Source organism: Metopolophium dirhodum, chromosome 7 (genome assembly GCF_019925205.1).
Source record: "Metopolophium dirhodum isolate CAU chromosome 7, ASM1992520v1, whole genome shotgun sequence".
NCBI lineage: Eukaryota > Metazoa > Arthropoda > Insecta > Hemiptera > Aphididae > Metopolophium > Metopolophium dirhodum.
Genome location: NC_083566.1, coordinates 11,390,038 through 11,411,312, shown reverse-complemented (window position 1 = coordinate 11,411,312; position 21,275 = coordinate 11,390,038). Strand labels below are relative to the sequence as shown.

General features: G+C 29.4%; 1 protein-coding gene across 1 annotated transcript in view; it reads right to left on the bottom strand.

Moving 5' to 3' along the window:
• The window catches only part of LOC132949425 (alpha-1,3-mannosyl-glycoprotein 4-beta-N-acetylglucosaminyltransferase B-like), a 28,184-nt gene extending 8,200 nt beyond the window's left edge, over positions 1-19,984 (bottom strand). The window contains 3 exon segments of the mRNA XM_061020306.1: positions 19,062-19,101; positions 19,103-19,170; positions 19,393-19,984. Coding sequence (XP_060876289.1) covers positions 19,062-19,101; positions 19,103-19,162 — 100 coding nt within the window. The 5' untranslated portion in view covers positions 19,163-19,170; positions 19,393-19,984.
• Positions 19,985-21,275: the final 1,291 nt, after the last annotated feature.

Genomic DNA, 21,275 nt, shown 5'->3' with positions numbered 1-21,275 from the left:
ATAGTTACATATATAACCTATACAAATGGCTAATTTTATATAAAACTATAAAAGGTGATTTACCAAGCTGCTCGTTATTTTAATTTTTCATTTAATAATGAATTTATTTGAATTTTAAGTTCTGACAGCAGCAATATTGATATTACAATGATGTGTGTTTTTATTTTTTTAGTGTTTGTCCTAATACATCACTCTTTGAGGCAGTAAAAATGTTTTGACTCTTTACTTAACAGCATCTTTTCCGGTACAAAAGGGAATCTATTTGGTACTTTTATCTTTACGCAAAATCAATTTTGATTTTTTGGTGTAACTCTAAAAAAAACTATAGCTGTCGGATATACAGAAAGCCTCATAATATTTATTTGATCCGATATGTCATTCTCAATTATTCAAACTTCAAAATATAATAATATAATTGTATATTAATATTTTAATATAGGGCTTTAAATTTAAATTAATTTAATTATCGTTTACAATTTATAAGACTAATTCTTATACAGTTATATACTTATTGTATAATTCGGCATTTTTCAAAATTCTATGATATTATGTTCTTAAATAAGAAAACATTTATTCTATTCTAAATTCTGAATTATAATTTAGTTTATAAATTCAAAAAACCAGCGCTATTAAGCTATACTAAGCTCACTTCTTGAAATATAGTTGGAGACAAACGTCTTTATGAGTTTATAAAAAAGAGTGCACACATAAAATAATGTTTGCCGTGATAAATTATATACCTAGTTTGTTCTTATAATATACGACAGTAATAAAAGATGTCTCCGCACTAAGAATAAAATTGCTTTTCATAAAATATGTCCCATCATTGTTTACAAATTTTACTAAGACAACAACAACAATTACGACGATAAACTCTAAGTCGTTTAGTAGGTACAGAGAACAGACAAAAATGCGATATGTGTATATCTGAGTGCATATTTTACAGTTTTATCACCCGAATCTAAGGTCTCTGAACTTTACTGCAATGTATAATAATTAATTTTCAGCTAGTATTATAATATTATTATAGTTGCTCGTCCAACTCCTTTCAAGACTTAACTATTTAAGAATAACGCACGATTGTTCCGAAACGCTAGAAGTTTTCTACTCAAAGGCTAATTAAATGTCTCTAGCAATAATGTGGTATATTGTATATATCGTTTAAAACAATTGGAACGTTTATTTAGCCAACCGTGTATTTGGAACGAAAGATTATTATTATAAAAGAAAATGTCGTGTGATTCGTATTATTGCTTAACCGAAGAAGTATTGGTATATATGACGTAGTACTGTAGTAGTTTTTAATATATAATACGATGATACATTAAACGATTGTTTTTAACTAATGTAATTTACTTGCCGTAATATAATATAGGTATATACCTTTTTTTTTAATCCCTGAACAATTAATATCAGTATCGGAAAGGCCGTTAGTTACAATTTGATTTCGCGACAGTGTAATTAAATAATTACAATATTAAATTGCATGTGGTTGTGGAGGGATGAATATAACATTTTGAAAAACTATAAATTAACTAATATAATGTATATATTATTTTTAAAATTACTATTTAAAAGATTACTGGAGCTCCATTTTACATGTACATTTTCAATTTTCTTATACTGGACCTCACTGATAAAACTCGTGTGGAGAACCTCGGTAACTTGGTAATTTATTTTTATATAGTATTATATTTTGTTCAATAAGTTGGTTGTTTATCCGTTATCGGGTGTAATAAGATAGGTGTCGAGGTTTTCAGATAACTATGTCAAGATTTACTCTTTCGGCGTGCCTATATAGGCTATAGCTTTAGCCTTTTGGTATTTTAAATTTTTGAACATTTGTATTTATATATTAAATTTGTGAGTATCCATACAACATTATTAAATTCCAAGAGAAAACGAGTAATGTTTATACTTTATTCTAAAGTTGATATGTTTTATACAACGTATTTTGTAGGATAAAAAACTAAATATTTAGATTTGCATGATAGATAGATATTATATCATTTAAACATGTGACATTTAATGTCAAAGTTCCGGGAGTTTGTTATTTTTGTTTCGCGTGTTAAAAAAATAATATTACAATACGGAGAATCGTTTTTCTTATACAATGATATTTTATCATTGAATTCAAATATAACACCATATATTACAGTGACCCACTTATAACCTACTGTACATCAGAGCGACGTCCACTTTCCCACCTTTTTTAATCGTTCGATTAAAATAATTTAATATTGAATAGTGTATATTATTTAAAACGGATGCCCTATACATTATATGAATCGACTTGAAGTTTTTATTTTTTACCTTTTTGATTATTTATTATCTTACCTCAAGTGTAGGTGTACAAATATAATAGGTACCAAGTTATAAACTTAAAAGCCATAAATTATTAATTACAAGAAAACTTTTTTGCAGTGGAAAACACGGTTGAAAGTCTTAATCAGACCTGTGTATGACGCATGGATTATATAGAAGAATTAAAAATCACTTAAGGGAGGGTTTACTCACTAACTTAATTTATTTTTGCTTTGTTTGAAATAACGAAAAAACTTTTTACGTAGATTATCATATTGGTACTTTTAAGTTTTATTAGTTATTATATTAGTATACTAGCCGACCCGTCACAGCTTCACCCGTGATTGGTTGTTTATTTTGTTTTCGGACGATGATACGTATAATTTTGTATTTAAATTTTATCGTTTAATGTGATCGGCAAGTAAATATAAGAAACGGTTAATGAAAACATATTGAAATGTGTCTAGCTGTATAAATGGTAAATATATTTTTATAGCGGAACCCATGTACTTCATTACCCGTAAAAAATCGCAAATCTTAAAAAAATTATGATTGCTCAACTACTTTTGGGTGTAACTTGCCGCAGCCTGCAGTAAGTGCAACTCAGCCCCACCCTGGAAGGTAATCCGACTACGTCGGATCGCGGACAAAGGGCAACTCTTTCACCAATCACCTTGGTAGGCAATGTTCAATAATTCGATTTGATGCCAGCTTGTACTTGATCTGCCCAAATAACCAATGGCAACCGATAATAAATAAACACAAATGTCTACTGTTGACTGTAACCAATGGGAACTATTAATAAATAAAAATTAAATTTCCTATATGAACTTCAATATCCCTGTTTGAGCACCTAATTTAAATTCGAATTTCGGTAAATCCTTTCTTATTGCACGATGAAAGTATTAGAAGAACCACTATTCCAAACTTCAAGTTCGTACGTTGTATAGTTTTTGAGATACAGCGATCAGTGAGTCAGTGATATATGGATTTTAGGTATATAATATATAGATTCCCTACTCCCTCCCCTCAGACAAAAAAAATTAAAAATCGGGTGACGTGGTGACACTCAGGAAGGTATTTGGAACAATTCTGTGAAAAAATATTGGAAAAATATTGAATAGTGTAGTCACAAAATTGGATCATAAAAAATGCCTGCTCTTTTATATATATAAGGATTAGATTAGCTTTGTTTTTTATTTTTCAAGAACTTTATACTTATTTTTTATTAACAAAAGTGGTTGTAAAACCTTCAGCAGACTGTCATGTATAACCGTAAAAATTTCAGACAAATCGGTTCAGTAGTTTTCTTAGTTAGCGCGGTCGTAGAAAACCCCTTACAATTTTATATAGTAGTATAGATTACGACTTTCTTGGGAAACCTAGATCACAAAGCCACGCCATTACTTCTTTGGGGAACCACTTCCAAGTCCCAACTATGTGCCGGGTTCTCATAAAATTACGGAGTTCCGTGGATTTATTTATCTATGTGCAAGGCTAATGGACTAGAATTCAATACCTTAATATAATTATAATTTATAGTGAGTGCCGCGATAGCCTACGGTCGAAGGACTCTAGCAGCAAAATAAAAATAAAAACAATATATTTATATGGCGACGAAGGTATTAAGTCGTATTTCGTGACACAAACTTTAATTTTTAAAATAATAATGCAATCTCATGAGTCATGAGGGAGTTTCGGAACTCGTACAGTCGTAGGTAACTGGTACACACTGAACGTAGAATATTCCTAAGCTAATAAAATAATAATAAAACAAAAATACTATCAGCAAAATACAAGGAATAATGAAAAGTGAAAAATGTATTAGTGGTTAAAATGTTAAAAAAAATTGTACGTTTCCGCTCCGTAATATGGAAAACGGTACTCTTAAAAAAACATTAATTTTCACCGTCTTGTCTAAAACCAGACTAATTTCATCATAGTTATTATTAGTAATCATTAGTAATTATTCTTATTAAAATAGATTTAATCTATACTTTGAAGTAGATATATAATATATCAAGTAACTATTTGTAACAAAAATCATATAACGTTTTAATTTTGTACATCGATGTAAAGCGATGGAACTATATATTGAATTTTGTAAAATGTATTTTTTTACAAGTTATTTGGAACATCAAAAAGGCTAAATATGTTATGTAGCACTAGCTACGACTATCAACTACTATAAATATTGGAAATTTATCGTACGTTGTACTACCGAAAGGTCATGTTTTTCCTCGGTAGTTTTCGAGAAAAACGTTGAAGACATTTAAGCGAGTATCGTTTTTTAGTCAAACTATATATACCTACCTATACTACATCTACGTGCTTTCGGGTAAATCAAGCTCTATTTGGTATTGTTTTTCAAATAAAATATTCATCAAGTCAATTTAAAAATACTCATTATTCAGTATTTATCCCTATTTCTCAGATAGGTATTCGAATACTGATAAGTTATAATATTTTCAATAATATTATGCTGTGTGCCTATGTATTTAAAAAATAAATTAAACCCAAAATTCACAAAAAAGTATCAATAAATGGGGATTATATTATTACGATGTATAAAATAACGTTCATAGATATTTAATTTACATTTTGTCATCATGTATATTATATATTATTATATATTAGGTATATAAAACGGTGGTAGACCGTAGACGTACCTTTATAATATTATTATATTATAAGCCCACTGATGTTTCTGTACATTATATTGTTGTCCTTGACTAAAATAAAATACAATTACGTCCATTTTAATTAATCTAGATTAAAACTTTTATGGTTTTTTTTTGGCAAAGACAATACCAACAAAACCGTAATATATATTAAATGATTGTAAGTACTTATGTAGAAAGTTCGTCATAATATTATGCCTACTAACAAAGTATAAATATCACAGGGTCTAGTATTTGCACAATTTTATGTATTTATGGGAAGGGGGGGGGGGGGTGGGCTTGGCTCTTGCAATATTATTTTTCAAATACAGTTATTTACATTGGACTGTACAAATTTTATTTGTAATTTAATTTGTTCTACGCGCCTGTAATATATAAAAGTTTAGAGGTATTTTAAAGTCGATATGGCTATAATAATACGTAGTATATAACATTAAGAAGCAATCACTATAATAACTAAATATTAATATTCTGAGGCGGAACCGTGTAATATTGTATTCGTAGCGTTGACTAAAATAATAAAAAGGTATCAAATACTATATTTAACGGCCGAACAGTGGACACTGGGAATAATCCAGGATTTTACAGGGTGATTCAACAAGTATCCCTTCTTTTCCGTCAACAATGAATTTATTCAAATTTTTAAGTATATACACTTAAGGATAATATTTTTCAAATATTTTAATTTTTAATGCAATTTAAGAAATGTCGTTTGGCGAAACGAATTCAATATTTATTTAAGTAAAGCCTTTATTTTATTAAAAAACGTTGAGATGATGATTTTTTTTAAATGTCGATTACCAACGTAAATTGAAATTCAAACAAGTAATTTTCAAGATATTAACTTTTAAGTACCACTTTACCAAGGATAATAGACAATTTTCAATTACAATAAATTTAGAAGTTATTGGAGCCATAGTGATTTTAAAATAAATAAGTACCAAATTAGTATTACATATTTGCAATTTAATCATTTGTAACGATTGTCTAATTATAATAAGTAATAGACTAAAATATAATATATTATGTTTTATATTTGTTGTAAACATAATATTACGGATCACGTTTAATAATTCATAAACTATTTGGTTGTATTTCAATTTAGAAACATCAACATTATCAAACTAATTAATAATTCACAGTAAAAAGGGGTGATGGTTCTTATGTAAAAAAACAAGTTTGTATCGTCACAAGATATAAAGTATCCAAGTATTTTAGTATTTGATTATAATAGATTTACAAGTATACTGAACAATTTCAAAAATCATAATATTTTAAATAAACCATATCATAGTATACCATTTGTGGTCGATGATGATGATCCTATGATTATTATTTCAGTTCTAATAATGGACTACAAAAGGCACAAAAATATAAAATACTATGAAAATAAAAATTATAAAAATGAATTAAAATAAAAACGAATTATTAAAAATACCCCAGACAAGTAAATTATAATAATTTATATTTTTGTTATTAATTTAACATAATTAATTTAATATAACCTACTTACTAAACAATAACATACTTGGAAGTTTATTATGTTTATGATGTTATAGAACTATGAGGAAATTATGGTAGTCAAGTCATAAATAATATAATGAACGTATTTTTACTGTAAATAAAATGAACAAATTATTAAAAAGCTCTCATTGGTTGAGTCCAAAAACAAAAATAAAGAAAGTTGAAAATTATAATTACACCTAATTTTTAAAACGCGCACTATACAAAATCATGGGAACATTTTTTGTACTTTAATTTATGGATGGTTAAGTTCAACATAGTTTTCTTTTTTATACAATTATAAAGTTTTTTAGTGACATTAATCAGCTTCAAATAAGTAGCAAAAATAATCAATTTTAGCCAAATCCTTAATAAATCGAGAGCTTAGCAAAAATACAACTTTTCGTATTACTCGGATATAGGCGGATACTCGGATCCCCTTGTAGAATGTATACTTAAGGTATTTTTTATTTGTATTTTCTCAATATTATGTGTTATTTCTGATTAGCAATACCGACAAAATTAATCAATATTATTAAGGTTGATGAAATGTTTAATTGAAGTGGTGGTTTTGTCGTAATTGAAGGTATTATCGAATAAAATATCATCACATATAATTTGTCTAGAAATATTTTACATTTTTAGGCCTTATTTATTTTCTTCCTTTTTAATAATTTATACAACGTAAGATATGGATATTATTTACTTTTATTTCAACTATTCGTAAAAGTTTTAACTACTATATTTAAAGTCGGTCGAATAATAATTATTAATTATTTGCTCTCGACAATAAAGGCAACTGCACCTACTTATATTATTTTTGTGGTTACCTTCTTTATATTATTATATTTATTATTAAATCAAAATGGTATTCATTTTGTGGTCCAAGATAATATGATAAACACCGCCTTAATTTGGTCCAAATATTTCCATTCGATTCCTGTAGCTAATCCATTAGAAATCGTGTTTCTGAAACATTTGTCTCCCGTGTTTATTTCTCACATAATAGTGCAATAATTCTCATGGCTCAGGTCCGCGACTTGATTTTTTCCAACACTCGTGTGCTCCGGTCGATAAAATATTTGTTATATTCTGCCGAAAAAGTCCTCAGAGACTAATAGCATTCAATGTTTCAAGTGTATTACTATCCTTTTCTATAGCATACACTATAATATAGCATACATTTATCTCATGCTACGGGACTTATTATAATAGAGTGGTAAACATGTCGTTTGTAATTTGTTTCCTAAACATTTTCATTAAGTTTATTAGTTAGACCATAGACATTTTAAGTTGTAACTATCTCAAACGTCTAAATGTTATCGTTGTCCGGGGCGTATTCATTTTCGTGTCTCATTTCGTATAGACGACACAGAAATACGGAATACTACTGTGACTGTATTATTATTATTACATCTATATTATACTCTGGTTTCAAAATGCAGTATACGTTTTAATGAAAATATGATAAATATAGGTACAATGGGTTTGCGTTTTTTTTATAATATTTAAATAAAACTGTCAAAATACTAGAAAAACCTACTAAGTACAGTTATGTCAGTATGATTGTTCTGATCTATAAAAGGGATAACATATAAATAGGTACATTCTTGTAGTTTATCGATACCCAGCAAGATTATATACCTTCCTAATTGGGTAATGCTACTAGAACCAGTAAAATCAATCTAATTTTGAAGAACCTAATGTTCTAATTCCACATATTAGATTGAATCTTAAACTTTACAAAGGACATTAAATGTGGTGTAATCATAAGCTTTTATTTTTTTCAAGTTATACCAAGCGAAATAAAATACTGTATAAACCGCTTTTATTCTATAAAGGACATTATGGGTAACTGCATTATTCTATTGGTTCGGTTTTTGAAGCAAAAAAATGCTTCAATCTTAAACATTGACTATGGTTTTTGGTAGAAAATGTTATTAATTTTGTACCTACTTTAGGAGTTCAAAATTAGAAAATTTAATGAAAAGTATTGCCAGTATTGGCATACTTTGTTTTAATTATTAAGAAAAACTAACAAAATATAATATTGTAATCATACAGTTTTAAAAGTCTCCCTTGATTTGATCTACTTATAGGGGTGGCAAGAACGATCGGCCCTGGGATGAAACGATGGAGGACATATAAATAAAATCAGACACGATTTATTGACAGTATTTATTCTTACGCATTAACACAAATACACCAGAACAAATTAAAAAAAATGCTGGGTTAAAAAGCTTGATAATGTAATGCAAGGATCCTTATAATCTTTTTTTATAGAAATTTAAGAATATTAAAAATACAAAGGCACAGTTTTTTTAAAATATTTAATGTTCAAAATTCAAATTTTGACAAATTTATCAAAATTACGAACATTTGTAAATATTTTTGTAGTGAAATATGTACAAAATGCTCAATTTTTATAGCTAAGGATTAAATTTATAACAAAGTTTCACATAAATAGTTTATACTGCAAAAAAAATCTAAAAAAATGTATGGGTAAACACAGTTTTTTCTAATAGACATTTTAAGTTCAAATTTGGACAAATTTAGATATTTAAATGAAGAATAGGTAACGATAATATTAGTTGTTTTTTTGTACTTTGAAAATATTATTTGATTTATTTGTGGCCTGAGGGTACTTAAAACACTTAATCTATATTATTATATTGTATTCACACACATAAAATACAATTGTTTTACATCAAATTTAATACTTCAACAATTTGTTAAAGTACTTTTTTAATTGTACAATCTTTTTTGTTATTATGCAGTATTGGAATACTCACATCATATTTCCATTTATGTAAGTCTTGTATATTATATTGATAGCATCTTGAAACAACTTGAAATAATGATAAAAATATAATGTAATGATTTTACTAATAAGGAAATTATTATTTGATTATTAATTTGAATACAGGATAATAATATGATCGTTTATTTATGTATACACAAAATAGTTCTGTTAGATATAAATAAATATTAATGATGACCGAAATACCGAATACATAGTACATTTTTAAATCGCGTAATTGTAGACATCTTACTGACTTACTGTATTATAATTTTTAGATTCTGAGCGAAGCGATGAATGTATTGATTTTACAATGATGTGTGTTTTTTTTTTAATTTTTTTAATTTTTTTATTTTTGTGTCTGTCATCACCTTTTAGGACAGTAAAAGTGCTTGGATTTTCTTCAACCGTAACTTTTCTGATAGGAAAGTGAATCTAGTTGGTACTTTGGGGGGTCAAAAGTAAGAATTTCCCAGTAGTTTTCAAAAGCGACGTGAAAAACAAAAGAAAAATTAAGGAAAAAACGGGAATTTTTATGGAAAATCTGTTTTCGAGAAAATCGATTTTGGTTTTTGGTGTAACTCGAAAACAAATGACCGTAGGGACATGAAATTTTGACTGAATGTTTATACTAGCATTTTCTATACACCATAAAATAATTTGACTCTTTTTGAGCTGTTTACGGACATTGTCAGTTTTCAATTTTTTTAGTTTTTTTTCTATAAATATCAATAAAAAAATGTTTGTTGGGTAAAAAAGCGTGAAAATTTAATATAAGGCTCCTGATATATCGTTCTAATAGCAGTTGAAAAATATTAAAAATACATAGGCACAATTTTTTTTTATAAGCATTTAAAGTTCAAATGTTGACAATATTTATCAAATTTATAATTTATTAATTATTTTGTAGTTAAAAATGTATAAAATGTTTAACTTTTATGGCTAAGGATTGAAAATTTAAAACAAGGCTCCACGTAAATAGGTTATATATAAATTACTTTATTCACAATAATATCATCAAATATACTTGGTAATATCATATATGGCCTATAGGCTGACTGACCGTTTTCGCTCAGAATCGTTTTTCTTATACAATGATATTAAATCATTGAAGTTAAATTTAACACCATCCATTACAGTGACCCACTTGTAACCTACTGTACAGCAGAGCGACATCCACTTATCCACCTTTTTTTATTATTGTTATGGTTATTATCAGGAATAATTATTTTCAGCACACGTTATGAAGTATTATGAACTATTTGAGAGTATAAGGCCCCTAAGTGCTTTAGCTGATGTTATCACGTACGGCAAGTAGTAACACTTGATGATGCTCGATAGTCAATTGTATGGAATTATTAAAATCAAACAATTGGCTTATCATTGATTAGTTTGTTTTCTCCACTTTTACCGAATTTATTGAAACCTGGACAGTTGATCCACTTAATGGAAAATGCTTGCTAAAACGTTCGCAACGAAACACTTATCGATGTTTGTATTGGTTTCTATATATAGTTTCTGTTAATAATTTCTGATATTATATTTTATTCACATTGTTTCAATGTATACCTATTACTGCAATATATCCTTGGCATAATTTTGTTGAAGTTAAATAATTGCTTTTGTTTAATATGCCTTTCGATTTTGTGTTACATCGCATTTTTTTTATAGTTTACTTTGACTTCGCAGTTTACAAAAAAAAAATGCATAATATGAATTGTGTTATATGAATAAAATAAAAACGTTTTTGCACCAAATTCATCAAACTAATGAATAACGTTATTATGTTGATCTTTATCTTTGGATATGATAAAAAGAAAAAACCTACCTACAAAATAATATGTAAGACCTGACCAAATTTAAATTATTAAATTCACAGTACTAACGAAAATGAACACTAACTTAACCGAAGTGCTCAGCAACAATGATAATAAGAACAGACTTCTCCAGGTATTCGAAACTACGTTCACGCTTCGTTTTTAAATTGTTCATAATTGAAATATTAACAATAGAAAAATCAAAAGACAAAACTTTATTACAGCAACGCATGGCACGGTAGTTGTTGCAGATCAAAATTTGAAATTTTGCGCCAAACGATTAACGAACTATATCATATTACCATTGTTATCACCTTATAATAGATACTAGTATCAACCATGGTCTTAGAAGATCTTCGAAGACCGTGGTATCAACGATGAAGTTGATTAATAAGGTTAATCGGGGTTACCGTAATCGCGTTTAGTGGAACCGCGATTAACGTGGTGAAATCCAAATTTTGGTAAATCACGATTAACTTTTTACCAAGATTACTGTAACCATGACAAAATAAATAGGTATGCTATCAACGTAACTAATATTGGTCGATAACGGGCACCCCTCCCGCACTTCGCCAAGAACTGTGACGTAAGCCGTTCTCACCAGCAGAAATAATAATAATAATAATATATATAATATCGGAGAACGGATGACATAATTTTTGTGGTGGGAGACCACACAGTTGCGTATCACAAAGTTGATAGCATAACTATTTATTTTGTCATGACTGTAACCACGATCACGAACATAATATAATATAGTTGACCACGATTAAAGCATATTTGGTGAAATCGGACCTTAGGTGCTTGAAATTGTCAAGTTATATAAATTATATATCAGTAGTATACTTTGAAAAACATTATTCTTATAAGTAGGTCCTCCCTTGGTGTTTACATATGCTTTACTGTAGAGGATTGTTATTTTTTTACCGGGGACATGCGTAATAATAATTAAGCTATAATAATAATAATCATCATCGACCGTAGGTCCTATGTTTTGTCATCATAAGTCAATTTTGTTGAATATATTTAGGTATTTATATGGTAATCTAAATTTAAATTTAAATCAAAATTAAATTTTAAGACGCCTATTTATACACATATATAATACTGGTCACATATTGTATGTATATATTAATATTTAATTAATAAATGTATATTCTCATTATTGGTGTCATACAGTCGTTTTATGATTTTTCCAATTAAACACCAAAAAAAAAAAATTAATTAATTTGATATTATATATATTATACTATATAATTTCCATTTTGGAAATGAGAGAAACGTAAAAAGTATAATAATTAGTAAAATAAATTTAAGAAAATATGTATATATATATATGTAGTCGTCCATAAACTTTAATCCATAATTGACATAAAATAAATTGGAAATTAAAAGAGAAATAACAACATTTTTGTTTAAAAGTATGATACATAATATAATATTATTATTATACATTTATACCTACATAATATTATTATGATTACATTTTACTTGAATCAACAATTAACTGAATTAATTATTACCAAATAGTTTGTTTTTTTTAAATAAAAATAGTTCGAAAATCATCTCCTCTTTTCACACATGCAATTGTATACTTAATTTCATCGGCTGTTATTTAGATTAAATATTAACAGTCTTTAATTGATTACGTAGGTATGCTTTTATATCCCGTTCCAAGGCAAATTTACTAAGCCAACTTGTCAGGAAGACGCGTGGGTACATTTCTAGAACGGAAAATTAGTTTTCCTATCCATTGAGCAACTAAATTAAATTCAAATTGGACGAAAACCATCACCAAACTAGCAATCCGTTAAGTCGACTCAAGATATATTGAATCCCATTCAACTAAAATTAATTTATTTTAAACCAAGTCCAAAATGTGTTCAATCAATTGGGCACACGTTTTATTTATGTGACCATAAAGTTAGGTACTGAATTTTAATTCCATACAAATGTGTAATAAATATAATAATATTCACTGTGCTTATAAAAATTTATTGAAATCAGTTGTTATTTATCGCACGTTATGAAGATTACAGTTACGAGTGGAGCACAAAGAGGATACGTGTTAAATTTGGACAAAATTGGATAAATTTAATTCAATACAATATCTTCACATGAAATTACAGATTCCATATTTGCATTTAATCAAAATAATGCATTCAAATATAAGCAAATGTCCATGTGATTTAAACATGTATTAGTTCAAAATGATTTATATTATTAAGGCAGGTGATAATTCTATCGGTTTTACAAATTTATATAACGTTATATTGGACGCATAATATTATTAATTTTGTTTTGTAACATAAAAATGTTTCAAAAAAAGTTTTACTAATATTTTAATTGGGTTTGTCCTTATTATTGAAAATTTCTAAGGATGTGATGCAATTATTATCTTGGTTGAACATAATTAACATCAAATGTTTAATCAAACTTTTAGAAAACTCCATCTACTTGAAAAATATGTGCTGAGATTTTCAAACACACACAAAATAGTTGTAGAATACACTAGAATTTATGTACCTAATTGTAAAATGTTTTGAATCTTTGCTTGAACAGTTCTAAAATAATTATTTCATAAATAAATAATCAGAAAATATAAAAATTAAAATAAATAATTTAAAAAATAGATTGCTTTACTCTTTGTATAATTTTTATTAATTTGATACTAAATTAAAATAAGTGAAATAATTGAACATAATTACATTAATTATTATATTATTAAATATTTAAGTATTGAATTTGCAAGGTGGTAAAACCATGCTTTTCAATAATTGTCAAATCAAAAATGTAAAAAAGGTTTAATCAATAGACACACTATAATATATGTTATATAATATAATTACGGTAAATGACGACGGTGGTCCAATCGTGATTAAATTCATCGCGAACAAAAGCAAGAAACAGTACTTTTTTTAAAATATGATAATAAAAGTATTGTTAACGTTTTTTTTTTTTTTTTGTTATAGTCTTTTTTTATATTATAATAGGTTCTTTTGAATTTCACGTGACACAAATAACGGTGTTCACGAAAAGTTATCAATGCAAAATAAAGGTATGCTAGGTATATATGAGCTTTCAGAAAACTAAATTATAACTTTGAATCGAAGATATTATACAGGATTATTTTACTCATGTGTTTGAAATTAAAAACATAAATACTTACTATCAATAATCATGCTTTATAATTATATTCAAAAATACTCTTATACAAGAGGTTATTGTAGGTATCAATCTAACCCATGCTCGCATACTGGATAATATACTCTTTAATATGTCCATTGTAAATTAAGTTTATATTTTTTTAACGTTACATTTTAACCGTTGATGCGATTATCACAAAATATAATTAATTATAACTTAAAAAAAAATAAAAACAAAGGTAAGTGGATGTCGTTCTGCTGTACAGTCACTGTAATGGATGGTATTAAATTTGAATTAAATGAGATAATATCATTGTATACGAAAAACAATTCTGAGTGAAGACGGTTTATCTAGGGTATTGTATATTATATTTAAATTGTTATTACTTATTATTTATACGATAGCCGGACAGCCGGTAAGTTGAAAAAATATTATAAAATTACAAAAAAATAACCCCTGTGAACTTGGCAGCGCAACATTAGCAGACATCGATCCAATCAATCCAACAAATTTGTTGGTAGATTGTTGGATATTGTTCGACAACTTGGATATTATTTCCATCGTGGGGCCAATTTCCAATTTTTGCGCTACCAAGTTCACGCCAGTAGCGCAACTGTTTGTTGGGATATGTTTTTTTGTGCTCCACGGGTTCATCTCAATTTAATGGACACTGTTGGTCGTTGGACAACTTTTGATCTCCTAAATTCACCAATTAGATTTACTTTACCCATCGAACAAGATACTGTCGTAGAAAACCGTAGCATTTTTACTGCCTAAAATAGTGCAAACACAAAAATAAAAAAAAACACATCATTGTAAAAAACATTACATTCTTGAATAATTGTTTTTGCTTTTATGGATGACTATTGACTAGTATAGTAATATGTAATACAATACGGTATATTATAGTATATATAATAAAATTATCCTAATTATATTCGTAGTAGATACCTATGTATAAATATATAATAAGTATTAAGTAATAATGAACAGCAAGATAAAATTAGTTTTTTTTTAACATTAGCCTCAGCAACAGTAGCTATATTGCGATACAAAATACGTTTTATATAATATCGTGTTTAAGGTATAAAATAAAACAATCAATTATTTAGGTATAAGGCTTATACCTACCGATAAAGTAGCAAATCCACGATACCGCTGCTGAACTAAAATATGTATACTCTGAGAATAATTTTATATATTGTCAGACGAAATAAAAATATCTGGATAAACAGAAATTTAAACGGATAAAAACATATGTAGGTAGGTTAGGTTACCTACGACCTACCTATATAATTATAATAATATAATATACCATGTCACCATAGAATATATCCATACGTTTTATAATAGCATGCTTTGAATTAATCCACGAACACGCGGTTTAATTTTAATTCAATACTGGGCAATAGATGTGCACATTATTCGTGTGTATCGATTATTTTATACTCACTGCTCCGTATAGTGAGTAGGTCCCAGGTAGGTACCTACACATTATTATGACGCGGTCACGTTTATCTGTTTCTCCGATGTAATAGGCTCGCCGCTCGCGCACAAACACTGCTGCACACTACGAGGCGCAAATCAATGGGGCTAAAGGGATTTGGACCCCTCACCCGTTTGGATATGTTATATATTATGCATTTATTTATATAATAAATAGATCATACGACTTAAAATCAATACATTTAGTTTAAAAAAAAAAACAAATTTAATATTGTTATAAAACCGTATCTATAAATTATAGAATAGAAATATAAAATAAACATTGCATTTTATCTAAATTTTTTTCTAAAATTATAGTTGTATATTTTCTGAAAATAATGGGGCCCCCCATTTCAGATTTATAAATCCCCGCCAGCATATACTTACACACTTACATTATTATATGTTATATGGGATTGGATCAAAGTCGATTTACAAATTAAGACGGCGTGTCAGTCACAGACACGAGTCCCCTCACTGTGACATATGAAAATGAAACGTACAATTTTCGGGGGTGCCGGTGGCTTTGCTCTCCTCCTGCTATTCGTATCGAAAATCACTATTTGTTAGACCTTAGATTACATCGACATTTTTAGAAAAACTATTTGGCTTCTGATTACGAAATTTATTTATCATAAATACGAAAAACCTAAAACAACACTTTAATAAAAAAAAAGTTTTAATAAATCAGATTTAATTTTTATAGATTTAAAGTTGTAGTTACAAATATTAATTTAAATTATAATTTATTAAAAACATTTTTTTCAAACCCAAAAATATGTATTTGGAAAATTAGTGCAACCGATTAAATTGATCATCCCGTATATATACGTATATTTTTTTTATGAAACAATGGTAAAAAAGTATCGTGAAAAAAAATACTACAGTAATGCGTAGTAGACGTCGACCCCATCAATGTCAAAACCATATTTTATTGTGTTATCAAAAATGTTTATACCATTATATTTTATTTCTATTAAAAATGCATTTCCATCAACTCATTTCTCACAGATTGGGATACCAATTTATTTAAAATATTGATTTTTTTTTGTTCTCTAAACCACTGGTTTTTTTTTAGTAATTTTTTGTATACATTACATTCGAGTACGAATTTACTTAGCTATTATTTGTGTGTACTTACGTGACTACAACCATGTCATAGTATAATATGGTACAAAACGATAAATAACCAATATTATGAGATATACTACACTTAATAACCATTCTAATAAAATTGGTCTGTAAGAACATAGATAAATAAATAGGTAATTTTTGAGAGGTAATAATATTGTCACAATGATATACCTACAATAATATCTAAAAAATAAATTCCAACAAATTGAACTTGTTTGGAAGTATTTGTGTGGGCATATACGATAAGGCTGGTTAGAGAAAAAAAGAAAACACAATGGCCGTTCTCTATAGTAATGATAGATATTTGTTTTACAATACACTATTGCAGTGCTCTGAAAATACACGCAATAACTTGTACGGAAATTTCTGTCAAAGTATTTCAAACATTTAATTCATCAATATTTCGCAGACGCACGTGCGCATTGGTATAAGGTACCAACATAAACGGTATACGTGTTATAGTATGTACCTACCTCGATCACGTAGGTATACGGTATAAACCAGGTGCCGGTACCTTATTAACTCAACCGTCTCGTACGGTACAGAACATATGTGTAATGGGGACCTTACACCGTGGATAGAATAATTATAATAATACTTATCGTTTTGTAACACGAAGAAATCATTAAACATAAATATATTATCAATTATAATAATATGTTGTATACGAAAACGTGAATTCATTTTTAGACACGCAAAGCGCGTATAGCATTAGCCATAAATGATAAATCATCATATATTATAATGTATTATTTGTCAAAAGGAAATCGCAAGTTTTCAGAAAATATTACCTTAATGATATCATCTCTTTTTTTAGAACCACAAATTGATTTTTTAAATGCTGATAAAACGACAGTAATTATTATATGTATAAACACGTCGGTTTAGCGATAAACATAAATTACAATGATATAGAATTTAAAATTCCACTTTACCACCAATATTTGTTGAAATGGAGAGTGGGGGTAGCCAAACCTAGTAATAAATAGGTAACAACCTATAGGGCAGTAGTGTTTTTTTTTTTTGAAGACAGTATAATATTTAGTTTGTGACAAGTTATTTACGAATAAAATCGTAACATCGTGTCAATGTTGTAAATGTTGCAATACGTGGGAATCATATGAAATTATATAATATACAGTTTTATCGTATAATCGGTAGTACCTATCTATAAACAGGATGATTATTGTTCCAAACTTTATACTCATATTGAGGGAATGTTGTTACCAGTGGCGGATTTTCAACATTTTTCTTAGGGGGGGGGGGGGGGGGGGGTCCAAAAAAATAATATTTATTTCAACTGTATTATTTTTATTTTTATAAAATTAATTAATTGATTATATAATAAGTATATATCAGTGTCTGGGGTGGTCCAAACCCCCTGGACCCTCCCCCCGTAAATCCACCACTGGGTTAGACAGTCAGGGGAAGGTATAGCGACGAGCGTTCTGCAATAGAATAATCACTCCGTGCATTACAAGTATGATAACATATTATGATGTACTATAGTAACGATACGACCCTCGGTTTAAGGTGTAAGATACGCATGAGATTGGTAATAATTAGGGTTCGGATTTGAAGGCAAATGCCTTTCTTTTATTAATCATAATAGAAAAATAATTTTTATACAAAAATGTGTTTCATTTAATTTATTAGACGATGGAACCTTTTTTTTTTGCCTTTTTTTGCCTTTTTACTTATAAATGCCTTTTTGCCTTTTTTTTACCTTTTGTACTTATAAATGCCTATTTTGTGTTTAATTTTTCAGTTGATTTATAATTTTATACACAGCTTGCGTATATCGCTACAAATGGGTTTTATTATTCGCAATATTTATCGATATCGTCTTATCGAGTATTTGGTATTTACTGAAGACAGCCTATCAAAGTACATGGTAGTCAATTTTTTTTTTAATACCAACTAGTTTATTTTTGCATGCAGTTTTAATTTTTAATTTGTATTTTTCTCAAAATGTGTGCAATTGAAAGTGTTTTTAAAAAATGTTCACTTTTTTTATTTTGTAGTATATTTATGAATTGCCTTTTTATATAAATTAAATGCCTTTATTTGCCTTTTTTTTACATTTTAAATGCTTTTTTTATTGATTATATTGCCTTTAAATCCGAACCCTAGTAATAATATATAGATGGGTAATTATCACAATTATTTTACGATTGAATAATTATTCACCCGACTTGGAGATGAACACGACCGTGATTGCATGAACACGCGAACGTTATGAATAGCAATAACAAATGACGGGACCTGGGCTGTTGTAACGTCCACCCCATCGGAACACCTGTAACACACGCACACGTATGCGATGGGTAATTACATATTAATATATAATATAATATACGTTATATACATTATATACATAGTATATGTTTATTTTGATTCGTTTTCGGCGGTCCAATCGAATACTAGATCCAAACGTTTTATATTTAATATATAATATTAATAATATACTACGTATATGTGTATTAAATACGTGGAAAATAATCGTATTAGATTCACCTACCGATAGTAGTAATAGCAGCACGTGCCGAGATAGTGAAACGCACGTGTATCACCGTCTTCGTGTCTGTGTGCAGGTACTGCCTCGTTAAACTTTCAAATTCGCCGGCTTATCGGAAGACAGAATGATCATGATATTATTTTTAATCTGCAGCGATATGTGTGGCGTGGATTGTGATCTGATTGCACACGCACGCACACGACCGCCCTCCGTCGATCGGTAAGTCGTCGTCGTCGTCGTCGCTGGCCTTATACGTACAACGACTTGGACGGGTACAAAATCGGCGACCAGGTAAGTGGTAGTAATGTCATTAAACTATCGTTTCGTTTCGATTGATGCTGTTTACCGGTCCGGGGATGACTCCGGACGTCTCTGCCGAAAGTGGCAGGGCTCGGCGTGCGTGCGTGTTTCTGATATCCAAAATATATCAACCCCCCCGGCCAAAAAAAACTGGTGTATCACGTCGCGCGTACACCGGCAGCACGTACCATAATGTGCGACTCTCGACGAGCGCGTTTCGGGGCCAAAGTCCGCGCGACCGACGACCGTTGGCGATGCAAAGCCGACCGAAACTGAGGTGTAGTGTATAGCCTCTTGGCGTGCACCCGCCGCCAACGCCGATGCCGCCACCGCGCCGCCGCGCTACATGACTTCCGTCCCCGAACCTGCGGTGTTTATGATATTATTATATGTACTCCAATGTTATATATGTACAACAGCCCAGTGCAGTGTGTGTGTACTTGACGCGACGTCATCTGGCCAAACTTAACGCGTACGGATATTATATCGTAATTATTGCCAAAGACGGCGTAAAAGATCGCATGGCGACTTCGCGATATCCTGTTTGCGGTATTTATTTTCTCACAATATTATATAGCATTTCATAAAGACGTCAAAAAAAGCTCAATAACCAAAGGTTTGGAAAGGCGCACCTTTGCTTGCTTTGTCGTCAGCGCTCCGTCACCTCCGTGTATAGCCGGGCTCGCACACGGTCACTCACGCATTCGTACACGCACAAGCGTCACAACCTTACCGCTTATATATATATATTTATAAATATATATCGGGTGTCTCACCTCGTATTTGTCCTCGTACACCCTCGCTTTAAATCATGACATCTCCCGGTATCGCGGTATAGAATAAGATAACCGTGCCGGTATCCGACGCCACTGCGCGCATCCTGCCTATAATATTATTGCCTTAAAACGCACGCAAATAACTACATAATAATATACTGCATATATTATTATGATAAGTGAAATAAATATTAACATTAATATTTTAATTATTCTGAGTTAAGGTAAACCAAAAATAATTTATTATTAATCCTTATACATAGTTATTATAATATGATTGGCGAAATAAATATAAATATTAATATTTTAATCCTGAGATAAGATAATAAACCAAAAATAATGTATTATTAATACATATTGCGTTGACCTATACAATAGTAAAGTATATTTCTAAACTACGGAATAGGGAAAAGTACTCGATGCGGAGACACACGGTGAAACATCCTGTATATTTAAATATATGTACAAAAGTGTATGCATTTAACGAACACGCGATATATATATAGGTACCACCGCTGCCACCGCTTATCTTGTTATTGTAAGTCCGAGGTAGACCGATCGACTGACTGCGACTGGCTCGCGTGAAAAGCGCCCTGTATAATATACATACGATTTTCTCGCTCGAACCCACGACGACGGCGTATACACACGAAACGGCTTAAACGGTCGTCACGCAAAGGATTTATAACAACCCACGGCCGTCCGCCCGCCCGCCCACCCACCCCACCGACCGTGTATATTATATACGTGTGAGTATTGTTACGGGTCCGATTTTTTTTTCTCTGTTGTTTTGTTTCTCCTATATGCAAA